The 20,456-nt window shown below is 58.5% G+C and overlaps 1 protein-coding gene across 1 annotated transcript; it reads left to right on the top strand.

Moving 5' to 3' along the window:
- The first annotated feature begins 9,948 nt into the window (after window positions 1–9,948).
- PAX1 (paired box 1) lies at window positions 9,949–16,386 on the top strand. Its single transcript, XM_064445460.1, has 5 exons — window positions 9,949–9,952; window positions 10,921–11,550; window positions 12,669–12,811; window positions 13,110–13,329; window positions 15,707–16,386. Exons 1-5 carry the CDS (start codon window positions 9,949–9,951, stop codon window positions 15,796–15,798), a joined length of 1,089 nt encoding a protein of 362 aa, XP_064301530.1. The 3' UTR covers window positions 15,799–16,386.
- Window positions 16,387–20,456: the final 4,070 nt, after the last annotated feature.

Consider the following 20,456-nt stretch of genomic DNA (forward strand, 5'->3'; position numbering starts at 1 on the left):
AAGACGGGACCATACGTACCATGCAAGTAAACCTTAACATGGAGAGCAGAGCTGTCCAGGTTAGATCAGGGAACAGCAAATGGCTACGCTGTTGTTCCTTCTGGCATTGCATATGGCCAATAACACGCCATAACTCAACCTGTGTGCTTTCCCTACAGGAGCAGTGTTTGATTTAGAGGGGGGATTCCAGAAGGGAGCCGCTCTTCCCTTGCGGCCCGCGGTCCCCATCCCGACGACGGCAGCCGGCGATGCAGAAGTTCCCGTTCCAACGCCCGCCGCTCCTTCCCGCTGCCGCCGTTCCAGGAAAGTTACCAGAGAGCAGCGGCAGCATTTGCGTAATGTACAATAAGTTTCTTTTGAAATCTTTAGGAGCTGGTATCACAGGCGTGGGCTCAACAGAAAGAGGGAGCTGCCAGGTCATTGCAGGCTCCCTGGAAGGTCCCTGGCTTCCTGCACGATGAAATTACTGCAAGTCCCAGTCAGGTCCTGGTCGGGTCTGCTTTCATCTCCCAGCTCCCCTCCTGCCGCCGGTGCTCATAGGATTAGACAAATCTGTGGAGGTTAAAACCATTGGTGCGTTATGCAAAAAAGATCAGCAAGTCCCTCTATTCTGGAGCTTGCTTGGGAGGGTAGAGAGTGAGAAAGGGTCTTTTTATGCCCATTTCTGGGGACAGGGAGCTAAGGGCCTTTTATCTGACCTGATGCAACCAGTCTCACACAACATCTGATTTCAAATGATATCTGTATTTATCATATTCCAAGATTTTCCAGTGAAACCAGCTCTGAGGTTGGGTTCTGCCTGGCAGGGATGAAAGCTGAGGCAGAGGTGAGGAGGGGCCAGGAGGAGATGGAACATTTCAGGGCATGATTGAAGGTGAGATCGTGGTTTGAAGAAGTGGCTGTGAAAACACTATCATGTTATTCAGTAGCTCTTCTCCCACTCCATATGCCCTCACAGCTGCAGACTGGTGCCACAAATATAGTTTTTATAAAAGCTTACTGCAAAATGTTGTGTCTGTTTTCCAGGACATTTTGAAATGAAACAAGCTAGGAGGATTTTTTCCCTCTTTCAGAGCAAACTAACTGAGCACCCCCCATCAAACCCAAACCAGGGAGATCAAAAAATATTTTGGCTTTTCCCTGAAATTAAAAGAAAATTTTCCCAGCCATACAGGACTAGTAATTTTCTCTTATCTCATCTGTAAAAAAAAAAAAACCAAAACCCACAGTCAGAAAACCATCTTTTGCATCTCAAAACATTCCTACTCACAGCCACACCCTGCAAAAAGACCCATTTTGCTCAAAGTATTTTTTTTCCCCTGGAGAAGGACTTCAATGAAAACAATTCATAGGGACATAAATCCCTATTTTTTGGGGGGGGGGTTACTTTTATCATCTCTTGCCAGCCCTGTAGAGTCAGGGAGACAAGGAGAACTGAGAAATTGCTTCTATTCCAAAATAATTAATGCCTAAGTGTGACCCTGTTTGGTACCAGAGCTGTGCAGCACCCGCCACTATCTGTGGGTGCTTTTGTTAAGGGAGCAGGGCATAAACCCAGTGTATCAGACTGGGACAAACGCTGGCGTCACCAGGAAGGGTAGGAAAGTGTCTTACACAGGCTCATCTCCTCATATTGGGCTCCAGCTGTTGCCAGTCTCATTCAAAGTAGTTCCTCAGAAGCTGCATTATCACTCTTCACAGGCTTCCCCTCTTCTGTGGCAGCGAAGAGGACCACGGTTGTGCCACCAGCCCCACCTTTGCCTGGCCAAGGACCGCGATGTACAATATGTCCCTCGGAGCAAAGGGGATGGGAGGAGCTGATGGTCCTTCCTCCTGCCAGAGGGTTTGGGTTTCCCTCCTACAACCTGCAGCTCATCCCTCCAGCCGTGCCGTGTTGGAGCTGCACTGAGCAACCCGATGCAGAGTTCCTGGCTGAGATGAAACCTGGAGAAAAATCCTGCTGCCCCCAGGAGCTTTGTGCCCAGGTCATGGTGCGTGGCTGTGGCTGGCGGCAGGGAGGGAGAATACGGGCAAACCTGGCAAATCAGCTCTAGGAGCTGGCAGTATTTCATTAGGGATGTGTGAAACGAATACTACAGGTCAGTGAGCGCATCTTCCCCGTGGCTCTGTTGGGTGAAATGCTGCCTGCAGGATTTAGCTGCTGCACCCATGGGAGGAGGAGGAGAAGGAGCATCACCGGAGCGGTTCCCACAGAGGTGCTTCAGGGCTGAAGGAGTCCGCTAGAATGGACAAGGCAGCTCTTCACAGCTTTACGTGCCATAAATCCCATTTTATATCCCCCGTGCCACATACAGGGAGAAATAAACAGAGTTTTGTGATGATTACTCAGAGTCTTTATGATGGTTATAATGTTCTCTGCCGCTCACCTCGCTCTTGCCCTGCTACCTCGGCGCATTTTCATATTGATACAAGTTTCTGCTGTGAAATGATCCCTGAAAAGAGTTTACCTGCCACTAAATGGCTCTGAACTCTGTGAAACGCTTTGGTACAACACCGTGAAACACAGCTCTTGGCTTGCTGGAACAACACGCTGAGTGCATGCCTCATACAGCGCCCTTGTTAAGAGCTATTAAATGTGGCACCAGGTCATAAAGAGCTGCAGAAGATACGTTATTTTCATAGCCCAGCAGTACAAAATTTAACCTTTTGCATCCTTCACCACCCCTAACGCCAAGCCAGACACTGAGCAAGACGCAGGAGGCAAACTAACCTGGAGGGCGCCTTCTTGTGCCCCGGCTGCCAGCGAGTGGCCTGAGGCTCGTCTTTGCAGCCGGCAGAGGAGGTGACATGCGAGGTAGGTGCCAGGATTGCCCCCTGAAGCTGTCCCGCTGGTGTTTGCTGCCCCTCAGATGGACACAGACTCTTGCACCAGGAGGAGAGCCTGGCTACCAGGTGAGACCTCGTCTTCAGGTTCGTGGAGCACATTGCTGCCTGAAAGGCAGGACATGTTATTCCTCTGTAGGGTCTGGATGGATTATTTATCCTGCCTTTCTTCCAAACCATTAGCTTGGGTCATCCTGATGTACATCCCCTCCTTTTCCTACTGTGGTCCTTCTCCAGGGCTCCCTAGGGATGAGAAGCTCCCGCACAAAACTGATGGAGGACCATCTCTGAGAGCCAGGGGTGATGTGCTGGAAGGGCACATGCCATAAAGCCTGGCTGACTTAAGCGTGAGTAAAGGTATCTGAACCTCATCTGAAATATTTTCCATGAGGAGGAGATTCCCCCCTCTTCCCCCAGGGCCACGTGCGCTCCGTTCAGCGTGCAGCCGCTCTCTGTATGCGCGGTGCCAAATGCAACAAGCCAACCCGGTGCTATTTCAGCCTACTCGATGTGTTTTTCCACCAGCACAACTTAACATCCATCTCTTTGCCAAGTGTGCGGCCTTCCCACTTCATTATGGTCATGAGAAAACCATTTCAATAAGAAAACAAAGGAATAGGTTTAGCAGCCCTTCATCCCCTCTGTCAGCGAGCATGTGCGGTGTTTGTTTGCAAAGCTGGGCATAAGCTAATAAGCTGATATTGCAGAGATTTACGGTCAGGCAAAGCCTTCTATAGGGGCTCAACTTTAAGCAAGAGCTTAATCTGAAGGAAGATATTTGGGGTTTTGGTTAGGTTTTTTTTTTGTTGTTTGTTTCTCTTTCAGTGCACTGTGGGACCAAAGAAATATTCACCAAAGTGAACAGAGACAGATGCCAACTCCAGGGGTGTTGGGACCAGCCAGGAGACAAGGACTTCATCTGAGAGGGTGCTGGTCGTCTCTCACAGCACCTACAGGTCCCACCCAAGTCACAAGGATTGTGGGTTCTCAGCACAGTGTGGTGCTGGGGCTGGATGAGCATTTGCAGAAGAGGGATGGAGGTTTGCTCTTGCCCCAGGAAGAGCACGGGAGGGGGCTGTGCAGGCGACGTCTTCAGTATGTCCTAAAGACAAGATGGGAAGAAAGGGCCGGAATGCAGAAGTTGAAAGGTGCCTTTTTATGACGGGCTCAGCACACCGAGGAAATTAAGAAGCCGAGTGACACCCTCAGCTCTGAATTCCCCCGTGACGGCTGTATAACACAAAAGGACAGCCTCCTGGCCTGCAGCCAGCGTGGCTGTGGAGCAAGACCTCCTTTCCTACCCACGGAAGCAGGGCAGGCGCTGCCATACACGACGAGGACCCGGGGACAAACTCCACTGCTTGCGAGCAGATACGGCACCTGCCCAGAGCCTGCGCAACGATGTTACGTGCCAGAGCGTGGCTTCCACAATGGTTTGAATCTAAGTCTTAACAAAGGCAGAAAAGAGAGACGCTCAGCTGCTGGGCTTGGGATTTTTGCCCCTCACGCCATGCCACTGTGGCCGGCAGTGTGAGACTGTGTGAGCGTGGGGAGGGCAGCACCGTCCTGTGCAGAATCAGGGTTTCGTACCTGCTTTTTAAAGGACGGGTGCACACTTTCATCCTCCCCACACTCCTCTGCTGGGAAGACAGCGCAGAGCTGCCAGGCTGCGATGCGGTGGTGCTTTGCTCCTGTCCTCGGAGACCCTCCGCTGCATCCTCCCTCCCTGCAGCGAGCAGCCGGGGCAGTCCAGCCCGGTCCATCCCCAGGCAGCTGAACTGAATTTCAGTACCGACCCTGCCGTTTAATGAAGCCGTTCCTGCGAGCCAGTCCCCCTCGCATACGTCTGACAGATGTCTTTTTTGCAGTATTAAGCCTTTGCAAGGAAGAGGGTTCAGTTTGCTCCCTTCTTTGAGACACAGCCAGAGCCGGCAGCCCCCATCCCACTTGCTCGCTTCTACTGACAGCCCTCCAACCTCCCCTCCAGCGAGACCTCTGCACGCCGCTGACCTTGAGAGTTGTTTAATATGGTTCTCAAATCGCTTTGTATTTTTAGAATTTCAATACCTAGCAAGCTAAGGTGATGGCCTGCAACTGTGCACCTCTACAGCCGACGGGAGACAGGCGGATTCAGACTGTAGCTGAAAAAAATCTTCCCACTGCCTACGTGCTTCTCAGGGCATTAGAAGATTTCAAATCCACATGCAGTGACTTTCAAGTGATCTGAAATTGTTTACGGGCAGAAAAGGAGAAGAAAATAATGATACTGTCAGTAAAAAAAAGGTGGGGTATATCCACTGCTATTTATTTAAGCGATGGCAGTCATTCTAAATGATCTGTGTTGTCCTCAGACCAACAATGATTTACACATCCTTTATGAAGGATCCAGGACCCTGCTCTCATTTTCGGGTTAAGAATCTGTGATCAAAAATCTGGTCTTTAGGAAAAAAAATCCAAAGCTAAAAATCCATGGGGTTTGGTATTTTTTTTTCTCCCCACGTGGAATTGAGGAGCCTTCTGGCTTGCAGTAGAGTATATTTTCCACAGCTAAATTGCTTTTGACAAATGAAACCAAGTAATTGTTAATTACTCAACCTGTGGCCTTTCCCAAACTGAAATACATGATTAAACAAAATGGCTCAGACAGCACATTAAGCTTTGAAGAATTATTTTATTTTTTGAGCTCTCAAAGCCTTCCCTTCAGAAAACAGAAAGCATTTTTTGTCGTGACAGCGGGATTGTTCAACTCCCTATATTTAGCCAACGCCAAAAGGCTCGAGAAAAAAAAAAATTGTCAGAAGTAATTTTGTGATCCTTCTGACACAAAAAGCACACGCACAGCCTCCCAGATAATATTGCACTGCACTTTGCGAGGGAGAAACATTATGCTCTGCAGCGTGCCTTTTGTGAACAGGCGCTCGTTTTGAACCCGCTGCAATAGGATTTTCCAGTTTTGATTGCTCGTGACAGAAAATGAGCTCCATAACCATGACTAAACTGAATAGCCCCTCTAAGAGCCGCGGCATTTCTGATTCATTAGTGAGCGCGGAATAAATAATGGGGAAACGCACGGCAACCTCTACCTTTAACTGTACTAATTGCCAGCTGCCGCAGTAGAGCGATAATCCTTGATATTTCTATTTGAAATAAATAAAAAAAAAGCGTTCGGAGCTACCTGCTTCGCTGCTGATACGTATTTTTATCCAGCAAAACCAACGATGCAAACTCGAGCATCTGTCAGACGAAGCTCAGCCCCTTGGAAGGCACAGCATAAAAATAAACAGAAATGTCCAGTGGCTTTTGCAAATAGGGTTAGAATAAGGGGATTTTTCGGAGCTTTTCGTCACAGCAGCAGCGAGCAAAGAAAATTATTTTTAAAAAAACCAAACGGGTGCTGATGTGTTTGTGAGCCGAGGAGCGAGGCGCTGGCGGAGGATCGCGGCAGCCCACCCTCCCGAGCTGGGGGCTCCCGGGGCTGCTGCCCCCGCTCCGCGGGGGACGGGGACTCCCCCCCACCCAGGGCTTTACCCCCAGCCTAATATTTTCCAGGAGCTCTCGGCGCTAAATGCAGACCGGAGGCGGGAGGGAACGCCGATAGAGCGAGAGGGCCGAGAGAGGAGTGGAGGGTGAGGGGGTGCAAGGGGAAAAAAGGAGCCGGAGCAAATTAAAACCATCTCGGAGCAAGGTCGGGGGGCGGGCGGGGAGGGCTGGCGGGTCTGGGGGTGCTGGAGGACCCCGTCTGCCCGCAGGGCGCTGAGCACCGCGAAGGGCATTTGGGGCATATTGGGAATGACTCTGCGGGGCGTTGCGGGGCCGGGTCTGCATCAGCAGCGGGAGAGCGGCTCCCCGGGGCTGCCGGCCCCGCCGCGGGCCCGGCTCGGCTCGGCTCGGCTCGGCTCAGCTAGGCTGAACATGGGGCCCACCCGCCCGTGGCTCGTGGGGGCTCCTTCCCCTTCCCTCTGCGAGGGGGAGAAGAGAAATCCCCCCCGCCCGCATCCCTGCCCGCCGGCTGCCCCGCCGCCCCCGCCCGGCCCTGCTCCCCCAGCCCCTGCCCTTCCTTCGTCCCTTCTCCTTTTCCTATTACTTTTTTCCTTTTCGTTTTTCCTTTTCTTTTTCTTTTCCCTTTTCTTCTTACTTTTTCTGTTTATCTTCTTTTTTTCTTTCTTTTCCTTTTTCTTTCTTTATTTTAGTCTCTTTTTTTCTTTCTTTCCCTTCTTCTTCTACCTCTTCTCTTCCTTCTTCTTCTTTTCCTTCTTCGTTTTCTTTTGATTCTTCTTTTCCTTCTTCTTCGTTTTCTTCTCTATTTTCCGCTCTTCATGTTATTCTCCTTTTCCTTCCTCGTTTTCTCCTCTCTCCGCTCCCTCCCCGCTGTTTCCACGCCCGCCCGCCCGCACCCGGCCGGCCCGGGGGGACACCCTCCCGCCGGGACAAGGCTGCCCCGCCGCCACGTCTCCCGACCCCTCTAACGAAGCCGAAATCCTCTTGGTCTTCCCGGCTCGAAGCCTGCGGAGCCGAAGGCCACCGGGGCAGCTCCTCACCCCCTCCCCGCGGCCCACGGGAGCGGGGAAGAGCCACGGGGGGATGCGGCTAGGAGCGGGAGCCGCACGCCGGGCGGTGCTCTCCCGCAGCAGGTGCCGGCCGGAGGGGCGGCTTCTGCTGCCGCGTGGGTGTATTTTTTTCTTTAAGCACCTAGGGAAAGCCCCCCCCCACCCCAGCACCCCATCCCCACGGAGCAGGGCTGCGAGCTGGCTGTGGTCACGGATGTGCGTGTGCGCCTCACGGTGGGAGGCCCTCGGGAGGAGAAGGAGCGCGCACAAACCCACCCGGACGCGGCGTGTGCACGGGGCCGTGGGGCCGAGCGCGCGCGGCTTCAGCCGGCGCAGCCACGCGCGTTCGTTCATCACTGCGGGCGCGGTGGGCAGCTCAGCGCCGGAGCCCCCCACGGCCCGGGCTCGTCCCGCGGCTTTTCCCGAGGGCTCCCACGGCTCCCACGGCTCCCGCGGCTCCTGCCCTCCCTCCGCCCCTCACCGCGGGCCCAGCCGCAGCCGGCGGATTCCTCCGCGCTTTCCAACAGAGGGAGACAAAAGATTAGCTCGGCCGAGGAGGGGCGGGTGGGCTTGGGGTGGGGGGTCCGGGCTGGGGGTCCCCGGGAGGCCCACGGGCTACTGGCCCCGCCGCGCCGTCGGGTCGCCCGGGGACGCTGCCGCTGCGCCGGGCCTCCCCCGAGCAGCAAGCAGTGGCGGTGGGGGGGACCGGGGGGCTACAGGAGCCCCAGTCCCGCCGTGCCCCGGCAGGCCTCCTCCTCACCCCGGCGGGGGCAGCTCCCCCGGCGGCGGGTGGGGGGCGGCGGCGGGCGAGCCCGGCTGCTGGCTGGGCACGGCCCCCGGGGGAAAAACGCTCATCCGCGGGCGTGAGGGGGACCTCCAAACGCCCCGAAAAAATCGTCCCGTTGGATTACCAAAGCAGGGAGAAGGAGATGTAGTTTCCTCGGCCGCCTTTCGATCGCCTCCTTCCCGCAGGCTGCCGGCAGCCGCTCCCGCCCCGCTCCGCCGGAGGCTGAGGACGGCAAACTCATCGCCACGGCGCTCCCCAGGGGGCTGGAGCCGGGGGGACCGGGCGGGGTGGGGTGGAAGGCAAACGCGAGGCACCCACCCCTTTGCCGTTCTCAGGTGCTTTTTAATCGATCCTCTCTTTTCCCAATGACCAATTTCCTACGCTCAGGCGGTGCCGTCTGCCCCGACCCCGGCGGGGTCCCAGGTCTCGGGGGTGGGCGGGAGTGCGAGAGGAGAGGATGGGGCGGCCGGGTGGGCACGGCGTGGGGGCTTCTCCCCGTGCCCGCCCCCCCACGGATGCCCTGCCCTGGCAGGAGACGCCGTTTGCCTCTCCTGCCCGCCGCTGCCCGCGCTGCCGACGGGGAGGCCGGACGCCGGGGCGATGGGCGCTGCCCGCCCGCCGCTGCCCGCCGCCGCTGCCCGCCTCTCCCCCCCGCACTCCCAACTTAAAACCCGAGGAGGAGCGACTTTTCGATGCGGGTGCAAAGGCGATGCCCGCGCCCGGCTGCGCGGTGGTTGTCCCCTCTCCCCCCGCCCGCCCCCCGCCACCTTTCAGTCGTTTGCAGAGAAACACTCACGATCTTCCCATCGACATTTCTTGGGGGGGAGGGGACCACACGGAAAACCCCCAAACACTCGCCCCATCCACGTTTTACGAGGCTGCCTTCGTGCGTTCTTATTCGGGTGAGAAATGCGTGGATTTCGATGCCGGGTGGGCGGCAGGAGGTTTGCAGGGGAAGGTGTCCGGCCCCGGCCCGGAGCAGTCCCTCGCCGCCGGGCCAACCGGCAGCCGCCCGCTCCCCCCGAAAGCACAACCTCCCCTCCCCCGGAGCCCCCGGCGCTATCCCCCCGCCCGTGGGTCCCGGCCCCGCGGCTGCCGTCGGGGCTGGAGGCGGGGCAGGTGCCCGTGAAGCGTTCCGGCCCGCGTGTCCGCGTCTTGCGTGGGACCGAGCGCGGGGAGAGGGGGTCTGGGGGGGACACACCTTGCCATCTCAAGGAGGGGGGGAAGGGGGCGTGGGGACCCCCTCGGCCGATCCCGCTCCGCCTTCCCGCATCCCTCAAACGGGCCCGTGGGTGTGTGTGGGGGGGTCCCGTGGGGACGGTGCGGGCAGCCCCGGCCGTGGCGGGACGCCGGCCCCGCGGGGGCGGGAGGAGGGTGCTATGTCCCCCCCCTCCCCTCTGATCCCCCCCCCTCCCTCCGCAGCGGGGAGCGGCGGCCGCGGCCATTTAGGAGCGGCGCGGGAGCCAATGGGCGGCCCGCGGCGGCGCCTCCACCGTGACGGCCGAGATTGACGTGTTTCCCACGTCAAATTGATCCCAAGTAGCGGCGGGGGCTCCCCGCGAGCGGGGAACCGGCCCGGCGCCGCCAGGACACCCCCGCCGCCCCGCCGCCGGCTCCCGCCCAGCCGGCCCGCCCTCCGCCGCTCCCCGGGCCCTCTATGCCGGGCCGGCGGCGGCCGGGGCCGGGGCCGGGGCTGGGGCTGGGGCTGCGGCGCGGCGGGCAGGCGGTGCCCCCTCCCCGGGCGGAGCGGCGCTCCCCCGGCGCCGGGCGATGGGTAAGCGCGGGCGGCCGCGGGGTGGGCTGCGGGACGGGCTCCGCCGGGTCGCTTCGCAGAGGGGTGTGTGTGGGTGGGGGGCTGTGGGGGGGCGACCGGCCCGGGGAGGGGGGGGGGGGGCTGCCGGGCCGAACTCCCCCGTCCCCGCCCGCCGGGGCCCCGACACCCCGACCCGGCCCCGGCGAGCGGCCCGGCGGCGGCGCGGCCCTCCGGGCGGGGGTGGCGGCGGGCGGGGGTCCGGCACGACGTGCCCGGCTGGGAAGGCTCTCGGCTCCCCCATTCCTCGCCGCTGCTGTCCCTCTTCGTTGCTCTGCGAGGAACTTCTTTCGGTTCTTTCTTCCCTTCTCGTTGTTGCTCTCTTTCCCAACTCGTCTTCTTTTTTCCCTTTGTTTCTCCTTTTTTCTTTCTGCCTTTTGCGTTTTCTTTCTTTCTCCTTTTCTTTCTCTTTTATTGCTTTCTTTCTTTCTCCCTTTTTCTGTTTTGTCTTTCTCCTTTCTCTCTCGTCCTGATCTTCCTTTCTCTTCCCCTTTCTCTTCCCCTTTCTCTTCCCCTTTCTTTTCCCCTTTCTTTTCCCCTTTCTTTTCCCCTTTCTCTTCCCCTTTCTCTTCCCCTTTCTCTTTTTTTTCACTCCTTCTTCCCCTTTCTCTTCCCCTTTCTTTTTCACTCCTTCTCCCCCTTTTCCTTCTCCTTTCCCTTTCCCCTCCCCACCACAGCCCCGTCTCTGTCCCACGCCCGCTCACCGGCCGGGCTGCCCGCGGGGGCCACGACTTGCGCGGCGGCGCGTCCCCATCCCTCCATCCCGCCACCCCTCCATCCCTCTGTCCGTCCATCCCGCCACCCCTGCATCCCGCCACCCCTGCATCCCGCCACCCCTCCATCCCGCCACCCCTGCATCCCGCCACCCCTGCATCCCTCCGCCGCCGCCCCGCGGGCCGCCGGCCGGTAACGGCCCCGCCGGCCCGCCGCAGAGCACACGTACGGGGAGGTGAACCAGCTGGGCGGCGTCTTCGTCAACGGGCGGCCGCTGCCCAACGCCATCCGGCTGCGGATCGTGGAGCTGGCGCAGCTCGGCATCCGGCCCTGCGACATCAGCCGCCAGCTCCGCGTCTCCCACGGCTGCGTCAGCAAGATCCTGGCCCGGTACAACGAGACGGGCTCCATCCTGCCCGGGGCCATCGGCGGCAGCAAGCCGCGGGTCACCACCCCCAACGTGGTCAAGCACATCCGAGACTACAAACAGGGCGACCCCGGCATCTTCGCCTGGGAGATCCGCGACCGGCTGCTGGCGGACGGCGTCTGCGACAAGTACAACGTGCCCTCGGTCAGCTCCATCAGCAGGATCCTGCGCAACAAAATCGGCAGCCTCTCCCAGCCCGGCCCCTACGACGGCGGCAAGCAGCCGCCCCCCCAGCCCGCCCTGCCCTACAACCACATCTACCAGTACCCCTATCCCGGCCCCATGGCCCCGCCGGCCGCCAAGGTGGGGGGCCACCCCGCTGCCCCCGTGGCGGCGGCCCACGTCAGCCTGCCCCGCTCCTGGCCCTCGGCGCATTCCGTCACCAACATCCTGGGCATCCGCACCTTCGTGGAGCAGACGGGTGGGTACCGCGCCCCGGCCCCGCGCCCAAACCCGCGCCCCCCGAAACCCGGGCGGGGGGGATGGCCCCTTGCCCTCCCGCCGAGCAGCTCCCTCCCCGCCCCACCCGGGTTTTGGGGCGCGTTTTTTGCTTTATTAGGTAGGGGTTTTTTTGTTTGGTTTTTTTTTCTTTTTGCTCGCCGCACCCCGCTTCGGCAGGACGGGGCGGTGGGGCCAGATGCGGCGAGGCTCAGACATCTTGAACTTTTTATGAAAAATGTGGAAAATATTTTCGTAGGGATGATAGATTGCCGACCGCAAATTCGGAGCCCTGACTTTCCCTTTGCGAAAGGAGAAAAAAATTATGGCAGGGGGTTAAAAAGGGGAGAAAACAATCCAGGGAAGAGGCAAAAGGGGCAAAAAAGAAGAAAGGAGGCAGGCAGGAAGCCACCTCGGGAAAAGGACACAGCTCCCCCCGAGAAATCGCCCCAGTTTTCTTAAAAAGCGAGCCGAGGAGGACGGGAGGAGCGGAGAGGCGCAGGGCGGCCGGGCTGCGGCCGCGGGGGCCAAAGGGAGCGCCGGCCCCCGAGGGGGGGATGGACGGGACGCGGCGAGGGGGGGGGCGAGTCCTTTTATCCTTCAAAACTCCCAAGTAAATCAACCGCATGCGTTTCCCCTCCGTGCAATCACTTATCTTTAAAATTCCGATGTCACTTTTATAAATCTCCTTCGTCAGAAGAGAAATTGGGCCTCCTAAATTATCGGGAGCATGGAAATGACGGGGGGGCGTAGAAAGGCGGGCAGGGGGACCGGCTTTGGGCGGGGGGGGGCAGCCTCTCCCCCCGGTGCGGTACCAACCGGGGTACAGTTAATTTCGGAGGTAAAGACAGAGCCTTTCCCGGGCCGCCCCGGGGTGAGGGTGTGAGGGCTGTGTCCCCGGGGTGCTGGCGGATCTGTGTGTCCCCATCCCCACACCCCCAACTTTTGTTTATACTAACAAGGACTTGCAAACCCCGGCTTTTCCCCCCGTTTCACCCCAGTTCCCTCTCCGGGATAGGAAACCTGCTCGGGCCGCAGCTGGGTCCAAGGAGGGGGGGCGAGGGCTAATGCTAACGGAGGGGCCGGCTTTCCCCCCCCCAGGGGCTCTGGCTGGCACAGAGGGGTCTGCCTACCCCCCCAAAATGGAAGACTGGCCCAGCGTGAACAGGGCGGCCTTCCCCCCGGCCCAGGCAGTCAACGGCATCGACAAGGCTGCCATGGAAGGAGATATCAAATACCCGCAGGTAACTGCTGGGGGGGGGGGGCAGGAGGGGACGGGGAGGGGGCGCGCTGGGGGGGGGGGGGCAGGAAGAGACGAGGGAGGGGGACGAGGGGGACAAGGCGCGGCGGGTGGTATTGCGATTTCTCGCTGCTCCCCATTCCCCCTCCGGGCTAGCCGCCCCCTCCGAGGGGTCACAAGGCGGGCCCCCAGAGCCGGGCGGGTTGTTCGGACCCCCACCCCCGCAGCTGGGCGATGCCCCGTCCCCGCAGAGCGATATTTCCCCGCGTACCCTCCATGTCTCTTTGTGCCTGTCCCCCCAGCCCGCCCCGGGGCTCTCCTCGGTGGGCACCTTTCTCCCGGCCTGTGCCTACCCCCCCTCCAACCAGCACGGCGTCTACGGCGGCCCTGCCGGCGGCTACATCCCCCCGGGCCACCCCTGGCCGCCCCAGGGGAGCCCCCTGGCCCACCACGGGCCCGGCGTGGCGATGCACGGCGGCGACCTGGCCACGGCGATGGCGTTCAAGCAGCCCGGGAGGGAAGGTGAGACGGGACGGGGGGGCGGGATAGCAGGGGCACCCCCGGAGCGGGGCGGGGGGCGGCTGCGGATCCCCTCCACTCCCTCCCCTGGGTCTTGGCGGGCAGAGGTTACCTCGCTGAATATTTTAAATAGCCATAATTCCTCCCCCCCCCCCCGGCCCGGGTTCGCCCACCCCTCGGTCCTCCCTAGGAGCTCCCCGCCGCAGTATTCTGTGGGTCCCTGTCCAGGCCCCCCCACCCAGCACATCGGGTTTATAAACTGGAAATAATTTTTTCCCTCGTCGTTTGCGCTCGTACTGGCTGGAAACTGCCAGAGAAAGGCGACGATTTACGGCGAATCCTCCGCTTTTCACCGCCCCCCCCCCCGACAGAGAGGGGTTTCTCGGCGGAATTTGCGGGGTGCGGGGGGACAGGGCAGGACCCGCGGCTCTTCCCAGGTCCTCCGAATATTCACACCGGTAAGAGGAGGCACTACGGGCATCCATCTCCCCGAGGAGCCTCGCAGGGAGGCAGAAGCCCCGACTAGGAATTATTAACATTAAAAATCCCCCGCCGTGGGGAGCGTTTAACGATGAACTCCCTGCGCGAACGGCCCGGGTTCGAGCTGAACGTGTGCGCTGGAGGCTCTTAATTGGGCCGTTGCTTTTACGGCCTGCTAATTGTTCCCCTTCGTTGATGGAAGCTTTATTTCCTTGATAGGCAGTTTCGTTTTAAAAATCCCAGCTCTGTTCTGGATATAAAATCCCCGCCGATATGTTTCTCCTTTTCCGTGGTATTAGACTTTCTATTCTTTTTTCGCATTTGCAATTCATTTCCCACTTATTAGTCAATCCCGTTATTGTTGGTTTTGGGTTTTTTTCCTTTTTTTAAAATTTGGTTTTTTGTTTGTTTGTTGTTTTTTTTTTTTTTTTCAATACGACCCGTCACCGTTTCTATCTAACGACGACAACCTGCTGCGTGTTATAACGTCAGCTGTCTCGGGAATGAGTTGTTGCGAGTATCCATGGGTGAAAATTGATAATTGTAAACCAGTTGTTTAGAAAAAATAGAGAAACGGAGCGCGAGAAAGCGAGGTAGAGGCAGGAAAGGAAAAGGAAAGAGAGAGAGAAGGAAGGAAAGAAAACGAAGGAAGGAGAAAAGATGACCTGCGCGTAATTAGTACATTTTTCCAGGTATTTTAAGTGACTTGGAGTGTGAGTTTTCTGGCTTGCCAATTTTCAAGCTGCCTCTGCCGAAAGGCCCACAGACTTTCTTTAAACGTCTCCGAATTTTTTTGGGTTTGATTCAGGGTTTTTCTGGTTTTTTTTTTTTTGTTGCTTGTTTGTTTTGTTTTGGGTTTTTGTTTTGTTTTGTTTCCTTTAAAAGCTTTTTTTCTTTTTCATTTCGTTCGGACCGGTTTTCTGATGCCGCTTCTTATCAGGGACAAACCAAATATCGGACTCTCCGGCGAAGCGACCCCCGCTCCCCGCCCGGAGCGGGGGGGCTGGGGGAGCAGGGGGAGGCGGGCGGTCACCCGGCGCGGGGGGAGCGGCGGAGCCGGCGGGCGGCCCCGCACCCCTCCCGCACTGCTCCGGCCGGGGCTCGCCGCTTTCCGGGCCCCTCATCGCCGGGGAGACGGCGGAGGGGGGTGGGGGGGGGGAGGGGGAGAGAGAGAAGAAAGCGAGAGGAAGAGAGAGAAGCAAAGAAAGAAAGAAATAGAGGGAAAAAAGGACGACCTCGGCCGGGCAGTTCCGCCCGCCGGTTCATATCTTTTCCCGATTTCACAGCCGTTATGTCCCCAGAAAAATCTCCCAGAGCCGCCCCGGGACACTTGGCAGCCCCTCCCCACGGAGGCCGGTGCGTGGGAGGTGCGGGCTCACACGGAGCCTGGCCCGGCCTGGGGCCCTGCACCCCGCTGCTCCCCGGGCCAGGCTGTGCCTGGGATGAGCTGGGCTGGGGGAGAAGCTCACCAGGAATTCACCTAGAGCTGCGCAGAGCCCTTCCCCTTCGCGGCACAGCCCTCTCCCAGGGCACCCCAACCACAGGCATGGGACGTGGTCTCTGTGCGGCTGGGATGGGGCCGGGTCGCCTCCCCAGGCGGACCCGGATCCCTGGTGATTGCGGAGGGTGTCTGTCACCACTGTGGTCCCTCTCGCTCAGGGAACGCATCCCCCCTTTCCCCTCCGTTTCCCCTGGAGGGGACAAATATGCTGAGCCTGGCAGCCCCTTTCTGAAGGGGTGGCTTTCCTGGGGGCAGGCGGACGGGGGGGCCTGTTGGGGGGCTGTCGGAGGAAGATCTGTGTGTGCAGACGTGGGACATGCCTAGCTGCAGCGGCGTGCTTCGAGTCCACAAATTCACTGCCTTGCTGGTGTTTTTTCTCCCCCTCTACCCATCTTGCAGCCGTGGACAGAAAGCCTGCCAGCCCTGTGGGGAAATCTCCAGACCCTCTAAACGCCATCCATGGACTCTCTATCCCAGCCTCCTCTTCCTAGAGCCGCGGAGCAGCAGTCCAGAGACAGTGACTCTTGGAATAAGCACCTGCAAACTGTAACCGAAGCCCGAAGTGCCTCCGAACTGTACCCGAAGCGCGGCCGCCTCCGGCAGGTGCCTGCGGGACGAGGAGTCAGTGCGGGCGGTGAGAGGTGACATCCTCCCACGGCAAATCCCCGCGCAGGGGAGCGCGGTCGGGACGTTCACGCACGCTGCCCGGAGGGATGCTTTACCTCCATCGTGTCGGAAAGGGGCGACAGAAGAGACTCAGCGTTCCTTCTTTATTTTGTCCTTTTTTTTCCCCTTGCTTTCAGTTTTTCTTTCTCCTTCCCATGTCCCCGAAGACCGTTGGATGCAGGGCAGCAAATGCCTCTCGTCCCCAGCCATTGCTCGGAGCGTCCCCAGCTCTGTCCCAGCCCAAGGGAGCACGTTTTCCCCCAGGGAGCAGTTTCTGGCTTCCCCACGCCGCAGTCAGAGCAGCCGTGTGATGGAGCCCGCTCCGTCCGAGCCTTCCAGTGCCTCTGCCCCACAGTGGAAACGGACAAATGTGCCACAACGTTTTATGATATATTTTTATAATAACAAACCTTAATAAAAAGTGACTACCGTGGGCACATGCTGCTGACCTCCTTCCCTTGGGGGCCGGCTGAGCACCGCTGCTTCTCCTGGTGTCCCCCCGCCTCAGATGGCATCTGCCCGTTGCCTGTGAGCAGCAGAGACCTGTCAGGGTCTGGATTTGTGCACCCACCCGCCCGGGGGCCCTGTCCCCATGCCTAATTGCATGTGCAGATTTGGGGTTCTCCTGCACTGGGGATGCTGCGGCCCCGCTGCGTCACTCCTGATGCTGGCTCTGGGTGCAGGAGGGGAGGTTGGTGGCTGCCTCCCAGCCCTGGGCCAGCTCCCACCTGCCTCACCTGGCCGTGGGCGAGCAGGGGGCCGGCGGCAGGGCTGGCCCTCGCAGCCCACACACCGGGGTTCGTTATCCCCCTCCTGTCCAGCTGGCTGGGGCGCGTTCAGGATGGGCTCCGCTGGGCTTTTGCATTCCCTGGCTCCACCAGCCGCTGCCATTGGCTTCGGTCCCTTCATTGTCTGGAGAAGGGGAAGGTCCTACAGCAGGGCAGGGAGAAAATATCCTGGCAGGAGAATACACGCCTGGCTTTCCGCAGAGTGTGTCTTTGTGGGAGGGAGGGAGTGAGTGAGCAGGATGCCAGATTTGACATCCCACCCCAGGAAATTATTTTGCCTTCAACCTCGGGGTGGCAAAATTCAGTTTTGCCTCTGCTGCTGCAAAGTCTCCAGCTAGAGCTGGTCTTTGCAACCGACTACAAAGCACGGGGGAAAAGGAGGGAATTTTAAGTAGGCGAGACTACTGTCCCAGGGCAAGATCTGCCACCAAACCGTCACTGACTACATTTTAGAGGATGCGAGGATGGACGAGTCACCTGAAACAGATGACACGCAGCTCTGGCTAGTCCCCTGCCAGGTTTATCCTACATACGAGTATGTGGCAGAGCAGCTTTGGAACAGATGACTGACAGCAACTCCCTTAAAGCTGGAACACAGCACGCACGGCCTCTCTGTCCACTCCAACGCCGTGGCAGCTGGGGAAATACAACCCCTCCCAGGGAAGAGGGGAACATGGGGACTGCCCAAGCCTTGTCTCTCTCGGACTCTGCTGGTCTGGGAGGTCAGAGGATCCCTTCACATCCCCAGCGCTGAAACCTTACTGCTCACAAGCCTGAAGAAACTAGTGTATCATCTGTATAGGGCTGCCAAAAAGCCCTTCTGCTGGGGAGCTGGGAGAAGCTGCTTACCCGTGCTGAGCTCCCACGCTGCGGAGGGGTCTGGGTAAGTGGGAATGCCCACCACTGTGGTGACGGCATGTCGTAAAAAGGCTGAAATAGCCTGAAAATTCTGTGTCGTGTCCCATAGGTGTCTGTTCTGTTCTGCCAGCTGTGTCTAGCCCTGCAGCGCTTTCTGGCTCCTGCAGCCCAGATCCTTGGGGTGCTTCAGGGCTGGATGCACCCTAACCCCCCTGCCTGCCAGCGCCCCATGCTCACGTTGGTATTAGCTCTGTTCACAGCACCCTGTTGTGTGGGGACCCAGCTGTGAGCCCTCATCTCTCCCAGGCCCTGCGGGATGGGGCAGTGCTCCCGCACCCCATGGAGATGGGACCGGGGGGGTTGGACGGACGTCTGGGGTGAGCAAGACATGAGTGCTGGAGTCAGACACAGATGCAGCGCAGAGTCCGATCCTTTTAATTAGTGTACTGCTGGGATGGTGTGCGAGTGCCCGAGTTATTCCCTTCCAAGGCTGTCATGAACCTGCCAAAAACCCGAACAACAACTTGATGCTTAGCATCCGCCGCAGCCCCAAGGCAAACGCATCCCTTTGCAAGCACTTGCCTGGCGCGGGCAGCCGAAGGAGCGCTGCGTATGGGCAGGGAGCCGGGGCTGAGGCTGGTTGGGCTGCTTCTGTGCGGTGATGGCATGCATCATGTGATGGCATGCATCGTGTGATGTGATGCATCATGTGCCGGGTCCTCCAGAGGCTTCTGCAGGAAGCTCGTGCCAGTGGTGTTGCCCGGGGCGTCCTGGGCACTCTGTTCCCAGGCAGAACCCAGTGGCAAGTGGGGCCATGAGCCCCTTTGACCCCACAGCCGGAGAGCCGGGGCTGCGCAGCCGCACGCTAGCAGGGCAGCCGGCTGCAAGCCTGCTCTGCTGTCCTGCAGCCCCATCCCTGCCTGCGATGTCAGCTCACCTCGGGTGGAATTTGCCACCAGAGGGAGACCCTATTGTTCCACAAACACGTAACAGCAGCCTGCTGCAGCCGGCGGGGAAGCCGCCACTTTTCCAGCCGGGAACAGAGGGACACGCAGAGTGTATTCCCAGCCACAGCAGAAACCTGCTCTTCTGCAGGTGTTTAGAGCTGAGGTGCTGTGAAGAGGTGCTTTACCAATCCATGGGATGCTGCTCAAAGACAGGCAGGCGGGGGAGCAGAGCGAAGCATGCCAGGTAACAGCGGAGTGGCTTTCGTGCAGCCAAGCTTCTGGTTTCTGTTCTTTTCTTGACTGTTTGACTGTCGGTAGCCTTTATTAAAAACGCAATTTTAACAATTATGATTAGGGAAGGGACTTTCTCATTAAAAAAACCCCAACTTTTGGGAGGATTGTTTCGGCCATTGAATTTAACTCAGGTCTTTGAAAGCTGGTAGCTGTCTTCCTTTCCTCCCCCTGCTTTGCTGTGAGAGAGGAGCTTTCACAGGGAAGCAGTGGATCAGTTTGCCATCCTGACTGATGCTATTGCTGGACGGGCTCTGTCTGGGACCAGCTGTCCGCATACATGTACAGACCTGCAGCAGCTCACCCTGAAGCCTGTCGCCCCATCTCCCTGCCAGGCAGAATCTGTGGTGCTGGTGGAGCAATCGAAAAGCACAACCCAGTGGCCAGTCCCCATACAGATCTGCTGGTGCCTGTTGCGGCAGGTCAAGGACACCATGGCTTGGTGTCCCCAGCGAGGAGGGTTAAGGAGAAACCTTGTTGGGTGGGAAAATGCTCTTGGTACCTGCTGCGTCCCCCCAGGAGCAAGCCCCACACTCCTGCCTTGCGCTGCCGCAGGGATGCGAGCCTTGCGGCACAGGCTGCGTCTTGTCGGCTACATAAACAGCAGCACCCGGCTCAGCCCAGCCCAGCCGAGGGGGGACAGCTGCACCTGGTCTGAGCAGAGCTCTCTGAATCACCGATGCATTTATCAGAGCAAAATGGGCGTCCTGGTGCTGCTGCTGGCAGCAGGACACGAGCGCTGATGGCTCTGGCAGCAAGAGGTGCTACTGAGATTACCAGGTACTCCCAGTTAGAAATTTAGGTATTTCCAGCTGGAAATGTAATGGATGATACATTATTTCAGGGGAAATTTGCCACAACAAGCACTTTCCTAAGGCTGATGTTTTAGCAGTGGAGAAAAACAGTGTGACGAGGAAGGAAAATGAGCTTCAGCTGCAGTAGATCACTGAGTTCTGAGAAAATGAGGGAAAAAATACATCGTTTTGCCCATGTTGATAGTGGTAATGATGATAATCATTGCCCCTGAAGATTCCTTGGAGCTGGGCATGGCTGTCTCAAGTTGGAAGTCCAGGATGTTCAGGGTTCAAAGCCTGGTCTGGACATCGAAACTGAGGAGGGGAAAGCCACCCCCCACCCAGCGCTCAGCCTTTCCTTCTTGTGTCCAGAGGGGAATCAGGCTGGTCCGAACACAGATGGCACGAAAGGGGAACTTAGAGGGACTGGGTGGGACTTACAGGGGCTCTGAGGGGTGGAGGGACTGGAAGTTGCTGCGAGGTGGATAATTCATACCTTGAAACCGGCCCCCGGGCTATAGCTCATAGATAATTTCTCTTGCAAGGACCGTGTCCTACCAAAGTTGGGAGGATGGCTCGTTGCCTAGCTTGCTCCAGAAAAAGAAAAGGGAAGAAGACAGCATTTTTGAATGGCAAAGGAAGGTTGTGGCCACTCGTCTGCAGCGGCTTTGCCCGGCTTCAGGCTGCAAACCAGCCTCTGTACATACACAGGTCAGTTCTCTAGTGAAAGTGCAACCTCCAACGTGCCTAATGCATGGTAATGGGCTGGACGTGCTGCATACATGCTGCACAGGCAGCCTGTTGC

Source organism: Phalacrocorax carbo, chromosome 3, assembly GCF_963921805.1.
Source record: "Phalacrocorax carbo chromosome 3, bPhaCar2.1, whole genome shotgun sequence".
NCBI classification, from domain to species: Eukaryota; Metazoa; Chordata; class Aves; order Suliformes; family Phalacrocoracidae; genus Phalacrocorax; species Phalacrocorax carbo.